The following is a 22,503-nucleotide window of genomic DNA, read 5'->3' as shown; positions in this document are numbered from 1 at the left end:
TTTTTTTTTCCATAGGTTTTGCTGGTGATTCACTGCAGAGATGTTATGAACATTTTCTGCAGCGAAACATGCAGCAAAACCGCAGGAAATCCGTGGGAAAAAACGGTAAGTGCGCACAGGGCCTTAAAGGTTTGCGCCTATCGGGAGCATGACTAGATCAGATTGTATCGCATCCTACTACCTTTCTTCCCTAAGCTAAAACACCCTCTTCCTAGAAGGAGGACTCTTCACTTTTGTTCTTTTCATTGGTCTTGCAATCAACAGGACATATCATCCACACAGCAACAAAAGAAAAGACCTTCTTTCAAATAGTCACTTTTTGGTGACCCTGCGATCATCAAAGCAGATTGTCTGCAACCAGATCTAACAGAGGCTTTTCTGCATTGTCACTTCCACCCGAGAAACCTCTTGGGGTCGGGGGGCATCTCCAACACCCCATTCAGAGATGTCTTTTCATCCAGTTACAAGATAGAATTTATTTATTTTTTTCTGATCTCCGCCAATCAGGCTTTATCATTCCCATTCCTCCAGAGGAGTGTTATATAGGTTTTTATTATAACCTCTTAGTGGCACCACCAAAGAAGAACCGTTTCTCCTCTTAAAACCCAAGCCACGCCATTTCTAGATGGAATCCCTTTGTTCGGTGATGGTCTCTATGGAGCCAGAGGAATTCCACTGCTCAGTGGACATTCAAGATGCTTACCTTCGCATATCAATCTTTCTTTGCCAGTAGAGTTTTTCCTTTCGCAGTGAAAGTCCCACACTTTCAGTTAGTGTCCCTCTCCTTTGGTCTAGCCACTGCTCCAGAGTCTCTATCAAAACTTATAGCCTCAGTCATGGCCATCCAACGAGGCAGGGAAATCCTCCTTGAAATCCTGGTTATTCCCTATCTGAATGAACTTACTGATAGAGATGTTCGGGTTTGGCGGGTCCAGCCGGACTTGAACCCAAATTTGAGCCTGGACACCGAACCCCCCATATAAGTCTAAGGGACCCAAACTTAAATGTTATGAAATAGTATTAGTAACGGCTAGGGGGACTGAAAAAGAAAGCAAAATGGGGATTAAAGCTAGACAGTTATACTTACTGAGCCTTCACGCGGCTGTCACACTGATTCCAGGTCTGCTCGTTAGATCTCATCAATATTCACTGTTTTCCCCGCCCACCCTCTAAGACAGCGTCTGTGGTTGGTTGCCCTATCATTTGAAAAAAATGTCACTGGGTCCCCTGTATTTTGATACCCAGCACAAGATGAAGCAGATAGCTGGGGCTGGTATACTCAGGCTGGGGAGGCGCATGGCTATTGGGCCCTCCCAAGCCTAAAAATAGCAGCCCACAGCCATCCCTAAATTAGTGCATACATTAAATGCACCAATCATGGCGTTCACCCGACTCATCCCAATTGCCCTGGTGCGGTGGCAGTCTGGGAAATCCTAGGGTGTTAATGATAGCTGTGATTTGTCAAAAAATCACAGCTGTCATCAAGCCCGAGCTTAGTAATGGGTAGAGGTCTATAAGACCCTAACCCCCCCCCTTTACTAATCGTGGAAGTCAAGGAAATAAACACAAAACAGAGTTTGTATCCAGGTCTTGCAATCCTCTAGAGGTCATCTCCGTCATCCTGACAATCTCCTTGTCCCAATCTTCTTTCCGTATTGGTTTTCCCCCACTACCTCTGATACCCAGGCTTGTAAAGAAGACAAGGCAGGAGTTTGTCATCTTTGTAGCTCTAGACTGGCCCGGGAGACCCTAGTATGCGGAGGTACTTACCTCACCGAATGCCCTGGGAATGCTTCCAGATAGTCTACAGTCATGGCCAAAAGTTTTGAGAATGCTACAAATGTTAATTTTTACAAAGTCTACTGCTTAAGTTTTTCTAATGGCAATTTGCATATACTCCAGAATGTCATAAAGAGTTATCAGCTTAACAGCAATTACTTACAAAGTCAATATTGGCTAAGAAAATGAACTTTAACCCCCAAAACACATTTCAACATCATTGCATTCCTGCCTTTAAAAGGAGCAGCTAACATTGTTTTAGTGATTTGTTCCATTAACACAGGTGTGGGTGTTGATGAGGACAGGGCTGGCGATCAATCAGTCATGATTAAGTAAGAATGACACCACTTGACACTTTAAAAGGAGGCTGGTGCTTGGTATCATTGTTTCTCTTCAGTTAACCATGGTTATCTCTAAAGAAACACGTGCAGCCATCATTGCTCTGCACAAAAATGGCCTAACAGGGAAGAGTATCGCAGCTACAAAGATTGCACCTCAGTCAACAATCTATCGCATCATCAAGAACTTCAAGGAGAGAACTTCCATTGTTGCCAAAAAGGCTCCAGGGCGCCCAAGAAGGACCAGCAAACGCCAGGACCGTATCTTAAAACTGTTTCAGCTGCGGGATCGGACTACCAGCAGTGCCGAGCTAGCTCAGCAATGGCAGCAGGCTGGTGTGAGTGCTTCTGCACGCACTGTGAGGTGGAGACTGCTTGAGCAAGGCCTGGTTTCAAGGAGGGCAGCAAAGAAGCCACTTCTCTCCAGAAAAAACATCAGGGACCGACTGATATTCTTCAAAAGGTAAAGTCATTTTCTCAGATGAATCCCCTTTTCGATTGTTTGGGACATCTGGAAAACAGCTTATTAGGAGGACAAGAAGAGGTGAGCGCTACCACCAGTCTTGTCTCATGCCAACTGTTAAGCATCCTGAAACGATTCATGTGTGGGGTTGCTTCTCAGCCAAGGGAATCTGCTCACTCACAGTCTTGCCTAAAAACACAGCCATCAATAAAGAATGGTACCAGAATGTCCTCCAATAGCAACTTCTCCCAACTGTCCAAGAGCAGTTTGGCGCCCAACAATGTCTTTTCCAGCATGATGGAGCACCTTGCCATAAAGCAAAGGTGATCACTAAATGGCTCATGGAACAAAACTTAGAGAGTTTTGGTCCATGGCCTGGAAACTCCCCAGATCTTAATCCCATTGAGAACTTGTGGGCAATCATCAAGAGACTGGTGGACAAACAAAAAACAACAAATTCTGGCAAAATGCAAGCATTGCTTATGCAAGAATGGACAGCTATCAGTCAGGATTTGATCCAGAAGTTGATTGAGAGCATGCCAGGGAGAATTGCAGAGATCCTGAAGAAGAAGGGTTAACACTGCAAATATTGACTTGCTGCATTAACTCATTCTAACTGTCAATATAACCTTTTGGTACTCCTAATATGATTGCAATTATATTTCTGTATGTGATGTAAACATCAGACAAACACAATTAAAAACCAGAGGGCAACAGATCATGTGAAAATATAATTTTGGTGACATTCTCAAAACTTTTGGCCATGACTGTAGACCAGCTTTCCACCATAATTTAGTTTCTTAATTTAATGACATGGCTGTTGAAGCTGAAATACTAAGAACTTCATGTTTCTCCGATCAGGTCATCCAGACCATGATTAAAGCAGGGAAGTCGCCTTCTAGCATCTATAATCATACATGGAAGCTTGTCTTTCCCTGGTGGAAATCCAGCCTAGATGCCCCCTATGTCCTTCTTCTTTCTTTTTTTTTTTTTCTGTCCTTTCTCTCCTGGCCCTTTTACAACCAGGTCTTGAGCCTTGTTTAACCATTTGTTTTTTACAAGGGTAAAGGTACCGTCACACATAACGAGATCGCTGCTGAGTCACGGTTTCTGTGACGCAGTAGCGATCCCGTTAGCGATCTCATTATGTGTGACCTCTACCAGCGATCAGGCCCCTGCTGTGAGATCACTAGTCGTTGCAGAATGGTCCAAGCCATTTTCTTCAAAGGCAATGTCCTGCTGGGCAGGACACCTCGCTGTGTTTGACACTGTGTCACAGGGTCACAGTGACTGCTGATATCGTTATACAGGTCGCTACTGCGACCTGTATCGTTTCTGCATCGTTGGTAAGGTCTGACTGTGTGACATCTCACCAGCGACCTCCCAGCGACTTACCTGCGATCCCTATCAGGTCGCATCGTTTTCGGGATCGCTGGTAAGTCGTTGTGTGTTACTGGGCCTTAAAGCATCAACCATTTCTATTCTTTTTCAAAGGAATCTGGCTTACCCACTCGGTGACTTCTTATTGACCTCCTGTGGATCTTTGGGAACTCCACTTGGTGTTGGATTCTCTACGAGGTTCTCCCTTTCAACCCGCTTGTTTCCCTTGCTCTCCTGGAAGGTTGCCTTTCTTGTAGTGTCACTTCCATTAGGCGAATCTCTTAACTCGCAGCCCTATCCTGTCCTCCTCCCTTCCTTATCTTCCACCAGGGCAAGGTGGTCCTGCGTCCTATTTCTTCCTTTCTTTTTTCCATTTTTCCACCCCAAAGGAGATCACGTTCTTTCATTCTGTCCTTTCCCTTCTCATCATTCTGAGCTGTCCTTAATCAAATTAAACCTGATCACAGCTGTGTTCCTTGGTCTAGGACAGCTTCTGCAGACACTCGGATTCATTGTTCATTATTCCTGAGGGTCATTGTAAAGGTCTTCAAGCCTCTAAGGCTAATACCCATTGGATCTGCTCTGCCATTCCTGAAGCGAATTGGACAAAAGACAGCGCCCCCATTTGGGGTTAAGGCTTAGGCTATGTGCACACGGTGCGTTTTTCTCTGCGTTTTTGTGCGTTTTTCGTGTGCGTTTTTGGCCTCAAAACTGCATGACTTTGCTTCCCCAGCAAAGTCTGAGTTTTCATTTTTGCTGTCCCCACACAGCGTTTTTTTTCAGCTGCGTTTTTGTGGTGACCACAAAAACGCAGCATGTCAATTATTCCCGCGTTTTTCACTGCGCTTTTCATCCATTGAGTTCAATGGGATGTTGAAAGACGCAATGAGAAACGCAAATAGCTGCGTTTTGGTGCGTTTCTAAGACCAAAAACGCAGCTATAAACGCAGGAGGTGGGTAGTAAAGTGACGTGTACAGGAAGAGGATTCCTTCTGTCAGTATATACAGAAGCGTGAATCCTCCCGGTACCGTCACCGCTGCGTCCACCTCCCGTCCTGTGCATGTATGCTGCCGTGCGGCGCCATGTCTGGGCGGGAGATGGAAGCGGCTGCGAAAACAAAAGTTAACAGTAGAAAAAAAAAAGTTATACTCACCTGTCTGCAGCCTCCCGGTGCCATGCCCGCTCCCAGATCCTCTCACGGTATCGCCACCCCCGCTCCGGCTGTGTGCAGACGGCCGGGAAAGCTCCGATGGATGCAGGACCTGGCGATGGATCACCTGATGCAGTCACCTGACGCATCAGGTGATCGTAAGTATCGCGGTGACGCGAGCGCCCGGCCGGTATCAGCGGATGCGTCAGGAGACTTCATCCCTGATTACCGGCAGCTGCTGCAGCGATCGGACAGGATCAGACTCCCGCCCCATCGCTCCAGGAGCTGCCGGTAATCAGCACATAAGTGAGTATTATTATTTTTTTTATTTTTTTTTGCACCGATGCATCAGCTGATTGTATAATCGGCTTTTATACAATCAGCTGATGTCTGATGGGATTCAGGCACTTGATCCTGACACATCATCTGATCGCTTTGCCTTCCAGCAAACCGATCAGATGATATTGGTTCCGGATTGGACGGCGCGGGACCCTAACCCAGGATTACTGCAGAGGGGGGTTTATTTCAATAAAGATGGAGTCACTAATTGTGTTGTGTTTTATTTCTAATAAAATATTTTTCTGTGTTGTGTTTTTTTTTTTATCTTTACTAGAAATTCATGGTGGCCATGTCTAATATTGGCATGACACCATGAATTTCGGGCTTAGGGCCAGCTGATAATATACAGCTAGCCCTAACCCCATTATTACCCGGCAAGCCACCCGTCACCAGGGCAGCCGGAAGAGTTGGATACAGCGCCAGAAGATGGCGCTGTGAAGCCCCGCATGTGCAGTGTCGGTGCATTACCTTCAGGGACTCCACTTGGATGGAACAGTCTGGTCACAGGTAGGAGATCTTCTTTTAGGATTGTCGTGACGCCACTCTCAGAATTGCGGTCAGTGGGGACCGCCACTGCAGATTAAGGGATGCCTGGGGCTGATGGTGGGTGCAGTCGGTTGTAATAGCCTCCTGAGAGTGAGGCAAGCCCCAGGGCCCTGTGTAGGTGTGTAGAACCACAAGGCGCAGAATAACTCCACACAAGCAGAATGTCTTTCAGGGGTTTTACTCACAGAAGGTGGCAGAGTGAGTAACCCGGGCGTAGCTGGGATGAACCAGGCTGGAACCAGGTATCCTTCAGGCTGACTGATGAGGGTGACTACCGACTCGCCTTCCTTAGCCCTTTGCGTTTTGGGGTAACCCCGACTTTTAGTCCCTATGGGGGTCACCCAGGGAAGTTGCTGAAGCCTCTCTCCCCTTCGTTTTGTCCGTTTGCTTGTAGCCTGGACCAGGACACTCTGGCTGCTTGCCTCCTGTGAACTATGGGCCCTAACTGTGGCGACGTGGCTGCGGACTTTGTAGTGTGATCTTGGGGGTGTGAAGTGCCCCCTCAAGCAGGTTTGGCAAGGAAAGATGGATCTATCCCTGCACTGGGACCTACTACCCGTTTGGGCCTGGTAACTCCCTAGCAGTCTCCTTACTTCCCACTCCGTTGCTCTCTCTTTAGCTGAAGATGGATTTCGGGTAGCACTACTAGGTGACCGTTCTCCCCCGTCGGTAGCCACTGCGCGGACGCTGTCAGACTGCAACAGCCCCAGGGGTCTGCTCCTGACGTCTGCTCCCCCTGGACTGCACACTGAACCGGCTCACTGCTCCTCCTCTCCTGTTCTTGCCTACGCCACCTAGCAACCAGGCTCTCCACCACACCCCTTGAGTGGAGATGGAGGCGTTTTACCCCCTCCACTATTCCAGTGGAGGTGAAGGCTTTGCCCCCTCCTGGGATCCCCAGGGGTCCTCCCAAAGGTACATGTGTGAGACCTGATCACTATGCGCCTGTGTAGTCACACCTCGGTCAGCCTTCTGGATTACCTGTATTGTACTGTCCCCAGCATGGGTGCAGTACTCAGTGGTGCCTGACCAGGTCAGGGGCGCCACATTCCCCCTTAGTTATCACCAGCACGTCCTCGGGCTGCAAGACAACATTTTAAAATGCATAAAACATTAAAACATGGTAAAACGTTTTAAAACCACCAGGTACCATACATCACCACCCTCCACCCACAAGTCCGTTAACCCACCCAAACCCTTTCAGGAGGCAGGTCACCGGTCCTTTTGGTAACCAGATCTGGGCCATCCACTTCCCCAGACCTTTCCTCCAATCTGCCTCTCCCGTTGGCCGCGCCTTCAGCCACTTCTGGCAGGATGTAGAGGCGGCTTTCATGGGCTGGTGGTTTCAGGGTATACCTGGCCTGGTGGATCCGCGCCTTCAGCCTCTTCTGGCAGGATGTAGAGGCGGCCTCCACAGTTGGTGCTGACCAGGTACCCTCTTTGTGGTGGAGAGCCAGGCCCCATAAACAGGCATGCTCTCTGGTTGCAGGTAAGCCAAGGCCCCATAATGGACGTGCTCCCTGGTTGCAGGCGAGCCAAGCCCCTAAACAGGCTGGCTCTGGTGGTGGTACCTCTGGGGTAACTATGTACACTGCGAGAGTTTGTGGCTATAGCCAGTTCATAGCCTTAAGGTTCATTTCTCACATTAGTTTATGTGGGCACATCTCTTAAACAGTAACGTTGCAAAACTTTTCAAACTTGTCAACTGGTAACTTCTGTCTTTACTTTTCTTGCTTTACTTGGATTCCTCCTCACCAGGGCTTGGGCCTGTAGGGCTGCGGCACCTGTTGGTTTCTCGATCTCTTTCATCGTCCGTGGTGGTCTCATCAGTGGGTTCTTTATCTCTCCTTTCTCTATCTCCGTCTTCTTCTGTGTCTGTTTCTTTTGCAGGACTGCTGTAAGGCTTTCTGGTACATGGGGTAACATCTAGTGCATACCAGCCTCTTTCTCCTTGATGCATTGTAAACTCCACTGTGTCTCCCATCCGTAGGTTTCTTCCAGGATGTCCTCTGGGCAAATGGGCTCTAACATCCCTTCTATTCACAAATATGCCTTCTTTTATACCAGGAGCTAATATAAAGCCGTATCCTGATTTTAGGCTGAAATCTTCTACTACTCCTCGACAAAGGGGTCCTCTGACCTGGGCTTTGGCCCTTCTCAGGAACCGTTTTTCCTCTAAGTCTCTGGCCGTTATTTCATCTTTCTGCTCTGGAGACTGTGGTGCAGGGGTGAACTTGGATCTGCTACGGCGCCGTGTCTTGCGGACTGGATTCTGCGAGGTACAGCTTACAAGCTCCCAGGTGAGGCTTTTGGGCAGATCTTCTTCAGCAGAGGGTATCGGGTCTTCTTCGTCCCAGCGGGAGTATGGCAACATCTCTGGCTCGGGGTATGAATCCACTGCTGATGGCTCCGGAGTCAGCTCCTCAGCCTTCTGGCCTCCCCTCCCCCTTAGTTCTTCAGAGCACTCCTGTTGTGGCAGCGCTGGGGATGGGTGTTCATCAGCAGGCCCGGGCGAGGGACTCTTTGGCGTGGTTGCTGCAGAAGTCGCCTTGGGGGTATGCGGAGGGAGCAGATACTGGTCCACCATCTCCTGTGGGAACTTGGCCTCCAGGTCAGCCTTCAGTCTCCAGTATTCGGGGTCCGCACCTATCAGGGACTTCCTAGCAGGGACCTCTTTAGACTGGGGAGCGGTGTCTGCTCTGGCCTTGCAGGCCGGGGTAAACAATGGTACGTCTGTCTTGTCTTGGCGGGCCGCGCCCTGTATGGCGGCGGCCTGGTCTTGGCGGGCCGCGCCCGGCATGGCGGCGGCCTGGTCTTGGCGGGCCGCGCCCGGCATGGCGGCGGCCTGGTCTTGGCGGGCCGCGCCCTGCATGGCGGCGGCCTGAATTGGCGTCGCAGCTGCGATGGGATCTGTGCAGGCTGGGCTGGGCGTCGCTGCAGCGACCGGAGCTTGGCGGGCCGCACCTGGCGTGGCTGCGGCCTGGTTCAGCACCCCGCCTGCGGCGTGGATGAGCGTCGCTGCTGCGGTGGGGTCTTGGCGGGCCGGGCCTAGCAAGGCGGCGGCCTGGGTCAGCGTCACACCCGCGGCATGGATGAGGGTCGCGGTGGCAGCCGGATCTTTGCGGGCCGGACTGGGCGTTGCTGCAGGGACCGGGTCTCGGTGGGCCGAGCAGGGCATCGCTGCGGCGGCCTGGGCTTGGCGGGCTGCACCTGGCGTGGCTGCGGCCTGCTTCAGCGTCGCCGCGCCGGACGCCTCTTCAGGGGCCGCGGGCATGGCAGCAGGGATCGGGGCACTCGCGCTGGCAGGGGCAACGCTGGACTCACCCATCGTTGGCAGCATCGGGGTCTGAGTCGTCACCGCCCGGTCTGGCACTCGGCGCGCGGCTCTCCCCTCATAGGCCTGAACCGCCGCGGTCATTTCCAGAAACTCCGCACGTCCCTCTCTGATCTGCCTTCTGACCCTGGCCTCCAGTTGATCGCAGAACTCGGCAAGCTCCCGACACCACCAGGCAGTGGAGCCTGGCTCTGGGTCTCTGTGTTCAGACGCCATTTCCTCTAACAGCAGGCTTCTGGCTCCCTTTCTGTCCCGACGTCTCTGAACGCTTCCGCTCTCTTCACTTGCGAGGTCAGGACTCTGCAGGGGATCTCTGGGTAGCCACACCTCTTCGTGGGCGGTAACTTCTCCCAGCGCGGGCTGCTGTTGTTTTTCAGCGCGCTTTTCATGGTGGCAATATGGCGGCGCTTCCAATTTTTCAAGCGGACCGCCCAGGCACATGGTCACCTGTCTGAACAGGTCTAGTCCTTATCCTGTTCGTGACGCCAGATGTGAAGCCCCGCATGTGCAGTGTCGGTGCATTACCTTCAGGGACTCCACTTGGATGGAACAGTCTGGTCACAGGTAGGAGATCTTCTTTTAGGATTGTCGTGACGCCACTCTCAGAATTGCGGTCAGTGGGGACCGCCACTGCAGATTAAGGGATGCCTGGGGCTGATGGTGGGTGCAGTCGGTTGTAATAGCCTCCTGAGAGTGAGGCAAGCCCCAGGGCCCTGTGTAGGTGTGTAGAACCACAAGGCGCAGAATAACTCCACACAAGCAGAATGTCTTTCAGGGGTTTTACTCACAGAAGGTGGCAGAGTGAGTAACCCGGGCGTAGCTGGGATGAACCAGGCTGGAACCAGGTATCCTTCAGGCTGACTGATGAGGGTGACTACCGACTCGCCTTCCTTAGCCCTTTGCGTTTTGGGGTAACCCCGACTTTTAGTCCCTATGGGGGTCACCCAGGGAAGTTGCTGAAGCCTCTCTCCCCTTCGTTTTGTCCGTTTGCTTGTAGCCGGGACCAGGACACTCCGGCTGCTTGCCTCCTGTGAACTATGGGCCCTAACTGTGGCGACGTGGCTGCGGACTTTGTAGTGTGATCTTGGGGGTGTGAAGTGCCCCCTCAAGCAGGTTTGGCAAGGAAAGATGGATCTATCCCTGCACTGGGACCTACTACCCGTTTGGGCCTGGTAACTCCCTAGCAGTCTCCTTACTTCCCACTCCGTTGCTCTCTCTTTAGCTGAAGATGGATTTCGGGTAGCACTACTAGGTGACCGTTCTCCCCCGTCGGTAGCCACTGCGCGGACGCTGTCAGACTGCAACAGCCCCAGGGGTCTGCTCCTGACGTCTGCTCCCCCTGGACTGCACACTGAACCGGCTCACTGCTCCTCCTCTCCCTTTCTTGCCTACGCCACCTAGCAACCAGGCTCTCCACCACACCCCTTGAGTGGAGATGGAGGCGTTTTACCCCCTCCACTATTCCAGTGGAGGTGAAGGCTTTGCCCCCTCCTGGGATCCCCAGGGGTCCTCCCAAAGGTACATGTGTGAGACCTGATCACTATGCGCCTGTGTAGTCACACCTCGGTCAGCCTTCTGGATTACCTGTATTGTACTGTCCCCAGCATGGGTGCAGTACTCAGTGGTGCCTGACCAGGTCAGGGGCGCCACAGCGCTTCTATGAAAGCGCCATTTTCTGGGGTGGCTGCGGGACTGCAATTCACAGCGGGGGTGCCCAGAAAGCATGGGCACCCTGCACTGTGGATTCCAATCCCCAGCTGCCTAGTTGTACCCGGCTGGACTCAAAAAATTGGGCGAAGCCCACGTCATTTTTTTTTTAAATTATTTCATGAAATTCATGAAATAATTTAAAAAAAAAAAAAAGGGCTTCCCTATATTTTTGGTTCCCAGCCGGGTACAAATAGGCAGCTGGGGGTTGGGGGCAGCCCGTACCTGCCTGCTGTACCCGGCTAGCATACAAAAATATGGCGAAGCCCACGTCATTTTTTTTTTTTTGGGGGGGCAAAGAAATCCTGCATACAGTCCTGGAAGGAGGATGCTGAGCCTTGTAGTTCGACAGCTGCTGTCTGCTCTCCTGCATACACTATTGGATGGAGGATGCTGAGCCTTGTAGTTCGACAGCTGCTGTCTGCTCTCCTGCATACACTATTGGATCGAGGATGCTGAGCCTTGTAGTTCTGCAGCTGTCTGCTCTTCTGCATACACTAGTGGAGAATGAAGAACACATTGAAGAAGGAAATGACATCAGACCTTTTTTTTTTTTGTTCACTGATAAAAAACGCATAAAGACGCAGTGAGCAAAAACGCAGCAAAACGCAGCAAAAAAACGCACCAAATTGCGGCAAAACGCGTGCGTTTTTTGCCGCGTTTTTTCGACGCAGGTGCGTTTTTGTGCGTTTTTAGCGGCCAAAAACGCAGCGTCAAAAAAACGCAGCGTGTGCACATAGCCTTACTCCACTCGTGCAGTCGGGGGGTTTCCTGGGCTGATAATCATCAGGCCTCTGTTTTGCAGTTCCTCAAGTCTGCTACCTAGTTCTCTGTACATACCTTTTCCAAGTTCTACAGAGTGCACACCTGCACTTCGGCAGATGCAAGCCTGGGTAGAAAGGTTTTTCAAGCAGTAGTGGCCCAGGTTCCAACCTGAGATTTGCCTCTGCTTTTTCATTTGCTGGTTCTATTTCTTCCTACCCTTGGGGCTGCTTTGGGAAGTCCCATGGTTTCCTGTGTCCCCCAATGAAGCAATAGAGAAAAGATTTCGTGTATTCACATTAAAATCTTTCTTGACTCCTCCATTCTTTGACACCTTCCCTTCCTTTCACCTCTGTTGCCTGTGATTATGCTATCTCACTAACTGATTAGCTTGGTTCCAGTTGGTGGGCGTAATCTGTTGAGGAAGCATTAAATTTTTCTGCCTAGTGGCAGTCTCGTAGTGACAGCAGCACCCATCCCATCATTTACTGTCACCTAATGAAGGCTCCGAGAGAGAAATTTTACTGTGACTACCAAAAATCTTTATTTTTGCTTTAAAAAAAAATAAATAAAAAATCAGATGGATGTTTGATTAGAGGTTCTCCTAACAACATTTTTTTTTCCTTTCTCTCATCCATTCATTTAAATGTATCCTTTCTGACCATACATGTCCTACACTGGTCTGTGTAGGGAATATATGTACTGTATTTATATTTTACATAAGAAAGAGAAACCTGTTCATAGCCCAATAAATTGCGTCCGTGCAGCCCATGTGAATAAGGCATAATGGTTTGTGACCATTACCAAATATATTTAGCTAAAACTGTGACAAGTGCACCATTAGTAAGGGTTTCTGTATGTTTTGGGCAGAGAACAATTTTATAATTTGAACTATTTCTGATTAATTTACAGGAGCAACCTTGATAAACTGCACAATGGCCTGGATCTCTCTAAGAAACTATTACGCGCCATTCAACAGACTGTAGCCAGTTGCATATGCACCAATCTTATTCTATCCCAGGGACCTTTCCTGTACTGTTATCTTATGGAGGTTGGTATCAATCTTTCCAGGCCAAGCTAGGTTGCATACTGTTTTGTGACTAATCTGACTGACCTAACAATGATAAAATTGCTCTGGCCATTTTGCAACCACACAAATTTATGTAGACAAGAACACATTCTCATAATGTTCTAGTTTACGCTCTCCAGTTTCTATGATTGGGAAGTTAGATCAGTTTTCAGGCAACAGAGACTGATTTCAATTATTTCTTTTTAGAGCACCCTTGATTCCATGGTGCTGTACATGTGAAGGAGGTTACATACAGAATTCACTCATAAATTACAGTTAACAGACTAACAATGACAGACTGGTGTGGAAAAGAGAGGGCTCACTCACTTAATCAGCGCACCAATTTTGGAATGCATTCACATGCTGCGCTACTGCACGCTGATGCCATACACGCTCACCAGATTGAGCTTGCAGGTATCACCTGAGTGTAACCCTAAAATGATGTGCTTTTTGGTGGCACCAGTACAGAGCGCTGTCTAAAGGCCTCCCATACACCTTAGGCCAGGGGTGGGCAATTAATTTTCCCAAGGGACCACATGATACCGTGCCTCTTGTATGCATTATGAGCCCCACCTAGAATTCCTATATACATTTCTGAGCCCCTACATAGCCTCCTATATAGATTTATGAGCCACCACATAACCCACTATATACATTTTTGATCCCCCACATAATCCACTATATACATTTTTCATCCCCCACATAACCCACTATATACATTTTTGAGCCCCAACATAGACTCCTAGAAACATGAAACATCCCACACACATGAAAGAAAAAAACCCCACATACTCTCCTCTCTACAGGCGTTCTGGTACATGAACGCTCTGCACAGCACATGCGATGATGTGACATCTGCTGTGCCACAAGCTGTTTGGTAGAGACTGAGCTAACTGCACCATCCTCACCAATGTATTTACTGCAATCTACATCCTGAGGACGCAGATAGTGGGGATATCAGGAAGTAGGCAGTAAGAGAGGGCCACTATTTTCATCGATCCTTTTGATTTCTGTGAAATAAACCACTGCCTGGGACGTCGGCGACGCTTTCATACAGAACAGAAGAACACTCCTCTTAAGGTACCGTCACACTAAGCGACGCTCCAGCGATCCCACCAGCAACCTGACCTGGCAGGGATCGCTGGAGCGTCGTTACACGGGTTGCTGGTGAGCTGTCAAACAGGCAGATCTCACCAGTGACCAGCCCCCAGCCAGCAGCGACGCGTGGAAGCGATGCTGCGCTTGGTAACTAAGGTAAATATCGGGTAACCAACCCGATATTTACCTTGGTTACCAGCGCACACCGCTTAGCGCTGGCTCCCTGCACTCCTAGCCAGAGTACACATCGGGTTAATTACCCGATGTGTACTGTGGCTACGTGTGCAGGGAGCCGGCACTGACAGCGTGAGAGCGGCGGACGCTGGTAACGAAGGTAAATATCGGGTAACCAAGGAAAGGGCTTCTTGGTTACCCGATATTTACCTTTGTAACCAGCGTCCGCAGAAGCCGGCTCCCTGCACATTCAGTTGTTGCTCTGTCGCTGTCACACACAGCGATGTGCGCTTCACAGCGGGAGAGCAATGACTAAAAAATGGTCCAGGACATTCAGCAACAACCGGCGACCTCACAGCAGGGGCCAGGTTGTTGCTGGATGTCACACACAGCAACATCGCTAGCAACATCGCTGTTGCGTCACAAACGTCGTGCCTCAGCAGCGATGTTGCTAGTGATGTTGCTTAGTGAGACGTGGCCTTTACTGAGTAGTCTTGTTTATTGGCAAGTTGGGCAAGAGAGATGCCAGATGAATGGTCAGCTGAACCATCATGTGGCCGGCAGCTATCTATTGTAAATGGGGGCCCTTTTAGATTGGCTTTTATTTGATTGGATACACTGAAAGATGCACAGTGTTAAACGAAGGCCGAATGTCAATATGCTTGCCGGTCTGTAATCCTTTGTTTATGCATGTTCATAGGCTGCAATTGTTCTCGGCAGCACAGATCCTATTTTCATGATAAGCCTGCTTATTTGTTTGTTTTTTTTGTAACCAGTAGTGATGCGTACAAATGTTGGATGTTAGTCAGTATTATTATTTTTTTTATTTATTTTTGTTTTGGATCGTCTGGTAATAATCATCCTTTACTCTTTTTAACCCAAGCTCAGAAATGTAATTTATTTTTAGGGAACTCCAGATGTCAAGATGTTTTCTAAACCTGTGTCATTGAGTCTGCTTTGTAAATACTTGCTGAAATCCTTCGTCAGTTCTGTGAGTATATATTTGATATTACTACAAAAATTATGTAAAAATGTGGCTTAAATGTTTTCAACTTGCAAGTTATGCCTGTCTCTGTGACGTTAACTATACCATTTATTAAACAAACAAAAAATAAAGTAGATATAACTCGTATATTAGAGGGAAAGATAGAAATGTGTATGTATGCATGTATGTATGTGTGTGTGTATATATGTGTGTATATATGTGTGTATATATATATATATATATATATATATATATATATATATATATATATATATATATATATATATATATATATATATATCTCTATCGCAGCTTAGAAGGTCAGGTAAAGTCTGTAAACGTTGACTGTAGGTGCCAGCATTCCTGCAAACTGAAATACTTTTCTTTTTTTTTTTTTTTTCTTTAATGTCTTTATACTGCAGAGATACCGTATTTTTCGGACCATAAGACGCACCCTGGTTTTAGATGAGGAAAATAAAAATTTAAGCAAAAATTGTGGTCATGACACACTTATGGGGCGAGGATCTACTGCTTACACTGTTAGGGGGGTAATGTCCCAAAATGCTCTACTAAGGTACCCCATCCTGGTAATGATCCCCATCCTTGTATATATGTACCCCATCCTTGTATATATTCCCATCCTGCTATATACCATCATCATGGTATAGCCCCCATCTTGCTACATAGCGCCATCCTGGTATATTCCCCCTATCCTGCTGTATACCGCCATCCTGCTATATACTGCCATCCTGCTATATACCCTCATCCTGCTATATACTGCCATGCTGGTATATCCCCTTATCCTGCTGTATACCCCCATCCTGCTATATACTGCGATCCTGTAATATGCCCCCATCCTTCTATATACCCCCATCCTGATATATATACCCCCATCCTGATATATATACCCCCATCCATCCTGATATATATATACCCCCATCCATCCTGCTATATACCCCCATCCTGCAAATGGCCTGTATCCTGTGGCTAAAAAAACACAAAAAATAAACGTTTATATTCACTTTTCGTCGCTCCATGGAGCGTCGCTCCTCCTCCTGTCAGTGCCAGTAGCAGCGCCACTGACCTGTGTGGAGCAGTCTCCGTTGTCTGCAGCATCGCTCGTCCTCCTGTCTGTCTGTCAGCTGACCTGTGTAGAGACTAGCGGTGCGCACGGCGATGACGTCATCGCTGTGCTCACCGCTCTACACAGATCAGCTGGCCGGCAGACAGGAGGAGCTCGTGATGCTGTAGACAACAGTGATAGGTGAATATACTTATTCACTGCCCCTCGCGCTGATGATGATGCGCGGGGGGCAGTGACTATAGCTGCACATGATCAGCTCAGGCTATAGTTGCCAGGGGTGATCACGCGTGCCGGCTGTTAATTATGCGCACAACTCCCGCTTACTTGTCAACGCCGGCTTCCAGGGATGATGGGCGTGCATATGAAATGAGCGGGCCCACGTGGTCATGGCAGGCTGCTACAGCCTGCTCATGCCACCGATGACCCACTCCAACGCAGCACCCTCATTCCCCGCAGCCACATTCAGACTATAAGATGCACCCCCCACTTTCCCCCAACATTTGGGGGGGAAAAAAGTGCGTCTTACAGTCCAAAAAATACGGTACTTGTTGACAATATAGTCATTGTTTATATCAAGGTCAAAATTCAATGTTGCCTTGAAGATTTTGAATATTATTATTGTAAACCTATACATAACGCTAAATACAAGCACAATAAACTTGGCTAAATATGTGACCGGAGCTACAAAGACGGAGATGACTATGTCCTCAAGAGCTTACATTCTTCTTGAATGTTCTATTAAGAGCAAAAGTACAAAGCTGTGTAAGAAAAGAATAGGATTTTAAGTCTCACTGCAAAGCTTCGTGGGACAGACAAGCAGATTTTAAATGGAAATAAACTTGGGAAGACAATTGCCGGTTTTCTGTCACAGAGAGGATGAGGTCTTTCCTGACTTCATAATTCATTGCTGCACTTCCAGCGCTTTAAATGTGTTATTTTCTAAAACTGTCCAACTTAAAGCTGTGCACTGCTCTCCTTCAATTGTGAGCTTTTCCTTGCCTGTCCTTATTCTAAAGACCTCTTTCCGTTGACTGGGAAACCATATTTCCTCCAATCTTGAGGGATATCCTCCTGTCATTTGCAGTAGGGAAGAGTTCAAAAGTTCTGTTTAGACGATAATATACAGTATATCGCAAAAGTGAGTACACCCTCACGTTTTTCTGAATATTTTATTATTTTCATGGGACAACACCTGAAGATATAAGACTTTGATACAATGTAAAGTAGTCAGTGTACAGCTTGTATAACTGTGTAAGTTTGGTGTGCCCTCTAAATAACTCAACACATAGCCATTAATGTCAAAACCGCTGGCAACAAAAGTGAGTACATCCCTAAGTGAAAATGGACAAACTGCCCAATTAACAATTTTCCCTCCCCCGTGTCATGTGACTCATTAGTGTTACAAGGTCTCAGCTGTTATGGGGATCAGGTGTGTTAGATTTGTGTTATCGCACCCACACACTCTCATACTGGTCACTGGAAGTTCAATATGGCACCTCATGGCAAAGAATTCTCTGAGGATCTGAAGAAAAAGTTGACCGAGGCTATAATAATGCTGAAAGCAGAAGTTTAAAGGAGTGTGGGGCTCAACCTGACAGTTATTTAGAGTGAACACAAAATTTACACTGTTATACAAGCTGTACACTGACTACTTTATATTGTATCAGAGCGTCATATCTTCAGTGTTGTCCCATGAAAAGATATAATGAAATATTTACAAAAATGTGAGGGGTGTACTCACTTTTGTGACATACAGTATATTATATGGACTTTTTACCATATATTTTTGAGTCTCTAAGCCTTGCATGCTAATTTCAGGTTGTCTTAAAATATGGATGATTTGTCAACCTTATTTTTAGGGTTGCTTGGGGAAAAGCTGTGTATTATTAGAGACTATATATGTTCGATATGACTATTGTGCATAAATTGGCAATTATACTATTTTTTTTTTTCTCTTAATATTAGACTAAAAACAAGCGATGTAAACTGCTCCCTCTGATTCTGGCTGCTCCACTAGATATTGAGAAGGGAACAGTGATTATGGTGGGAATTCCTCCAGAAGTTGAGAGTTCCGACAAGAAGAAGTAAGGTTCTTTTTATTTCGGGTATATGTTAGTCTTTATGTGAACACAAGATTTGTTTCCTAGCCTTTTAAGGGGTTGTCCACCACCAAATACTGGCCTATCGCAATGGCCTTGCTCCTCTTCACTCAGTGCTATGTTTTTCGACGTCCTGGCATTAACATCTTCATTGGATGGCTGCTGCAACTTTCACATCCTGTTTCTATGCAAGTTGATTACTCAGAGCTTTTCAGTACAGATGAACTGAAATGTTTACTTTTAATACATTATGTTAGAAACTTTGACTTTCTGTGGAATATTTTAATTTCTTACTGTTTTCATATTTTTTTTAATAAAGTGTTAAGTGCACTATTATCTTCATGTAATTGAAATACTTATGTACTTCATTTTTTTAATTTAAATATGTGCTTAATTTTTTAAATCTTTTCACCTTTTTAGCTTCTTCGGCCGAGCCTTTGAGAAAGCTGCAGAGAGTACGAGTTCTCGGACACTTCACAATCAGTTTGATATGTCAAGTGAGTGGTGACCATTCTTGATAAGTTTTGCTTAGTGATGGGCTGATTCACAGATAACCGGGACCGGCAGACCTTACCAGATTAAAATAGAAATCCGGTTTCAGCCCAGAATTGATCCTAGATATCTGGTCGAACGCCGGTCACCATATGAGCTTATAGGGACCACAATCCGGTGATTAAAAATGGTGGTAGAAGGGATAGGAGCAAGTGGGCTATATTTATTGAGTCTCCAGTGCGGCTATAACCACTCCAGCAATCTCTCATTCACTTCCGGAGCCACTCATTACCTTCATTGCATACGCACTACTTTCCCCGCCATCTGTGATTGTACTCAAGACGCGTGCCCACTCTGAGTAACAAAGTGTCAGCTGACTGCTTCCAATCACAGATGCCGTGTGTGTCTATCGTGGTAGAAAAATAAATATATGGCGTAGCGTACCTTTGTATTATGGTACCAGCACATATAAAGCATACGGCTACAGGCCGTGCGCTAATCTTGGCTTTGTATCAAAATAAGAGAAACCCCAAGCGTCTTTTTTGTTTAGTTTTTTTTTTTTTTTTTCTTGTTTCTTTTTTTTTTTTAATTACAGCTGGAGGTTCCCAAAGTCTTCCACCTGTGACCTTAGGTAACCTGACCTCAGGGTACTTCATTAAACTCAGTGACCCCACCTGAGGTTACTGACCGATGTCAGGTTAGCTGTGGTCACAGGTGGAGGACCATTGTAACCTCTACTGTGACCGCAAACCATCTGAGTGACGTCATCGCTGATCGCTGAGGCTCAGTCTCTGCCTGAAGCCCACAGCAAGCTGTCATGTTCCATGATCGTGCGCTCTGACTTCAGATGTAGCAGAGCTGGAATCGTCGTAGGACCTCGTGTAGATTACGTCAGACCTGCAGGAGTGTTTTGGGGGTTAATAAAGTGTTGAAAGAAGGTGAGTTTTTTGTATTTTATTCCAAATAAAGGATTTTTACAGTGTTTTGTGTTTACTTTCACTTACAGATTATTAGTTGGGAGGGTCTATGAGGACCCCCCATTACTAATCTAGGGCTTAATGGCAGCTGTGAGCTGTGATTAACCCCTATTGCCACCGCACCAGGACAATCTGGAAGAGCCGTGGAAACTGCTGGGATTGTTGCATCTAATGGATGCGACAATTCTGGGCAGCTACAGGCTGCTATTTTTAGGCTGGGGGGCCCAATAACCATGAGTCTCCTTAGTCTGAGAATACCAGCCCCTACTTGTCGGGCTTTATCTTGTCTGGGTATCAAAATTGGGGTGGATATACAGCCAAGATAAGCACACTGCTGGAGGCTGCAGCCTTTAGCCATGGCTTTGTGTGCTAGGTATCATAATATGGGGGGGGACCCTACCCCAATTTTCTTTATTTATTTATTTTTACTGTATGGTATAGAGTGGGGGTGCTTCTGACTGCAACCAATCACAGACGCCAATGGGCGGGGAAAGCAGTGCATATGCAATGAAGGATAATGAGCAGCCCTGGAAGTGAATGAGCAGCTGCTGGAGCAGTTACAGCCGTGCCGGAGCCTTGGTAAGTATAGCCCAAGTGCTTTTATTTTTATTTTTTTTCTTTATTTTTCCTTTAATTTTTTTATACTTCCCAAGTGCCGGATCTGTACCATTGACCGGAATTCCGTGCCCGGCACTCTGGTATTTTTGAAACAGCGCGGATCTGGACCTTTTACAGTCTGGGACTGCCCATCACTAGTTTTAATCTCCAGATCAAACCTTTGAGATGTATTTTTAAGCTTTGTGACTGGCTGCACAGTAGCTGCTGCAGTGGCGTTAATGAGGTCAGACTGGAAGTTCTATGTGACCCATGTCCCTCTTAACATGTTTTAAGTGGTTGGAATTTTACCAGCCAAACTGCTGAGATGAAGCGACTAGGGGGTTGCCGTCTACAGAAGCAAATTTTCTTCCTTCATGAGCGCCTGAACAGATAGCTTCTGATGATGATTAATATCTTAAACTCATTGTGCATTAGAACATTAGGATTTGCAGAATGTTATTGATAGTAACTTCCTTGTTTAATTCGTATTTAGTAATTGAATTAAGGACAGAAGACCGAAGCAAATTCCTAGATGCTCTTATTTCTCTCCTCTCATAAGGTATGCTAAGTTCAGAATGTACCTCTTTTCTCACATGTTGGGGATTTTACCCATAATTTGTCATGTAACACCATTGTTCGCTTATTTACATGTACATTATTATTTATTTTATTTTTTTTTAAAGGGAATCTGTCAACAGGTTTTTGCTACTTCGTCTGAGAGCAACACAACATAGGGGCAGAGATCCTGATTCCAACGATGCGTCACTTACTGAGCTGTTTGCTGTCATTTTGATAAAATCAAGGTTTTCTCTGTTGCAGGTCTAGCAGTTATACAGAGCTCATGAATATGCTGGACTACCTGGCAGCAGGTCAAGTAATCCTCTAATTTTAATCAGTAGTAGATTATCAAGTGATTTTATCACAGCTACACTAAACAGCCCAATAAGTGACACATCTCTGGAAACCGGATCTCTGCCCCTTCATTATGCTGCTCTCAGATTAAGAGTTACCTGGTGACAGATTCCCTTTTAATTAGATTTTACTTGCTATATAATGGTTCATGTGTGCCCCTGTTTTATAGAATGGGCTTACCAGTGCAACCACATTTTATATGCTTTAGACACATTAAAGCATTAGTTATATTTATTTTTTTTTCAAATTTCTTTATGCCAACAAAGATGTAGTAACCTATAATTTCTCTTTCCAGAAAATTGTGCTTTTCAAGTTGGCCCTCGTGTTCTGTCACACTCGTCTCTATGTAAATGAGCTTTTCTTTTATCTGTTGTTTTTTTTTTAAATGTGGTGTTTTTATGTGCAAACTTAAATTATAGCTGAGGCTTTTCAGCAAAAATAATTTTATCATATTCACTCATGATTAGTTTCCTAATATTGTAAATAAAACCAATTAAACCCATCAAGACTGCTAGTTTTGTTTCACTGGTATGTTGAGCAGTGATCCTTATAATAAACCTATATCCACATATGTTACTCATTTACTTGCTTATGGCTTTGGAATGGGATGTCCAATGAGTTCATAGTTGTGATGGTAAGGTGTCCACATTGGTGATTCTGGGAAGGCTTTTCACAGGATTTTGGAGTAAAACAAAAAAAGTGCCCCCATTTTGATCCTTTTTCCATCAAAGGCATTATGCTTTCTGGTGGAGTTCTCTACACATCTACCAAAACACTATATATTTCTATATGACACTTGCAGTAAAATGGGATCCATTACTGCAGAGAACATATTCCCAGGTTCCAGAGTCCACTGTTGTGTATTTACACGTCTCCAGCCGACACTTCTCATTTCATATGGTGATCTTGGTCTTCCATGCAGCTGTACGTCTGTGGAAACCCATTCCAGGAAGTCCCCACTGGACATTCCTTCTGCGAATTTTACTTGTTTAGATGTTTTCTTCGGCGCTCTATTGGGAGACCCAGACGATTGGGTGTATAGCACTGCCTCCGGAGGCCACACAAAGCAATTACACTAAAAAGTGTAAGGCCCCTCCCCTTCTGGCTATACACCCCCAGTGGGATCACTGGCTCACCAGTTTTCTGCTTTGTGCGAAGGAGGTCAGACATCCACGCATAGCTCCACTGTTTGTAGTCAGCAGTAGCTGCTGGCTATA

The 22,503-nt window shown here is 46.6% G+C and overlaps 1 protein-coding gene across 1 annotated transcript in view; it reads left to right on the top strand.

Annotated features, from left to right (window-relative positions):
• The window catches only part of CDC45 (cell division cycle 45), a 143,554-nt gene extending 121,289 nt beyond the window's left edge, over nucleotides 1–22,265 (top strand). The window contains exons 14-19 of the mRNA XM_075321126.1: nucleotides 12,712–12,850; nucleotides 15,048–15,131; nucleotides 18,175–18,293; nucleotides 18,729–18,805; nucleotides 20,868–20,933; nucleotides 21,582–22,265. Of these exons, the coding sequence (XP_075177241.1) occupies nucleotides 12,712–12,850; nucleotides 15,048–15,131; nucleotides 18,175–18,293; nucleotides 18,729–18,805; nucleotides 20,868–20,932 (484 nt within the window). The 3' untranslated portion in view covers nucleotide 20,933; nucleotides 21,582–22,265. The remainder of the gene's footprint in view (nucleotides 1–12,711; nucleotides 12,851–15,047; nucleotides 15,132–18,174; nucleotides 18,294–18,728; nucleotides 18,806–20,867; nucleotides 20,934–21,581) is intronic.
• The last annotated feature ends 238 nt before the right edge of the window (nucleotides 22,266–22,503 follow it).

The sequence above is a fragment of the Anomaloglossus baeobatrachus genome, chromosome 1 (assembly GCF_048569485.1).
Source record: "Anomaloglossus baeobatrachus isolate aAnoBae1 chromosome 1, aAnoBae1.hap1, whole genome shotgun sequence".
NCBI lineage: Eukaryota > Metazoa > Chordata > Amphibia > Anura > Aromobatidae > Anomaloglossus > Anomaloglossus baeobatrachus.
This window is presented reverse-complemented; position numbering and strand designations above follow the sequence as displayed.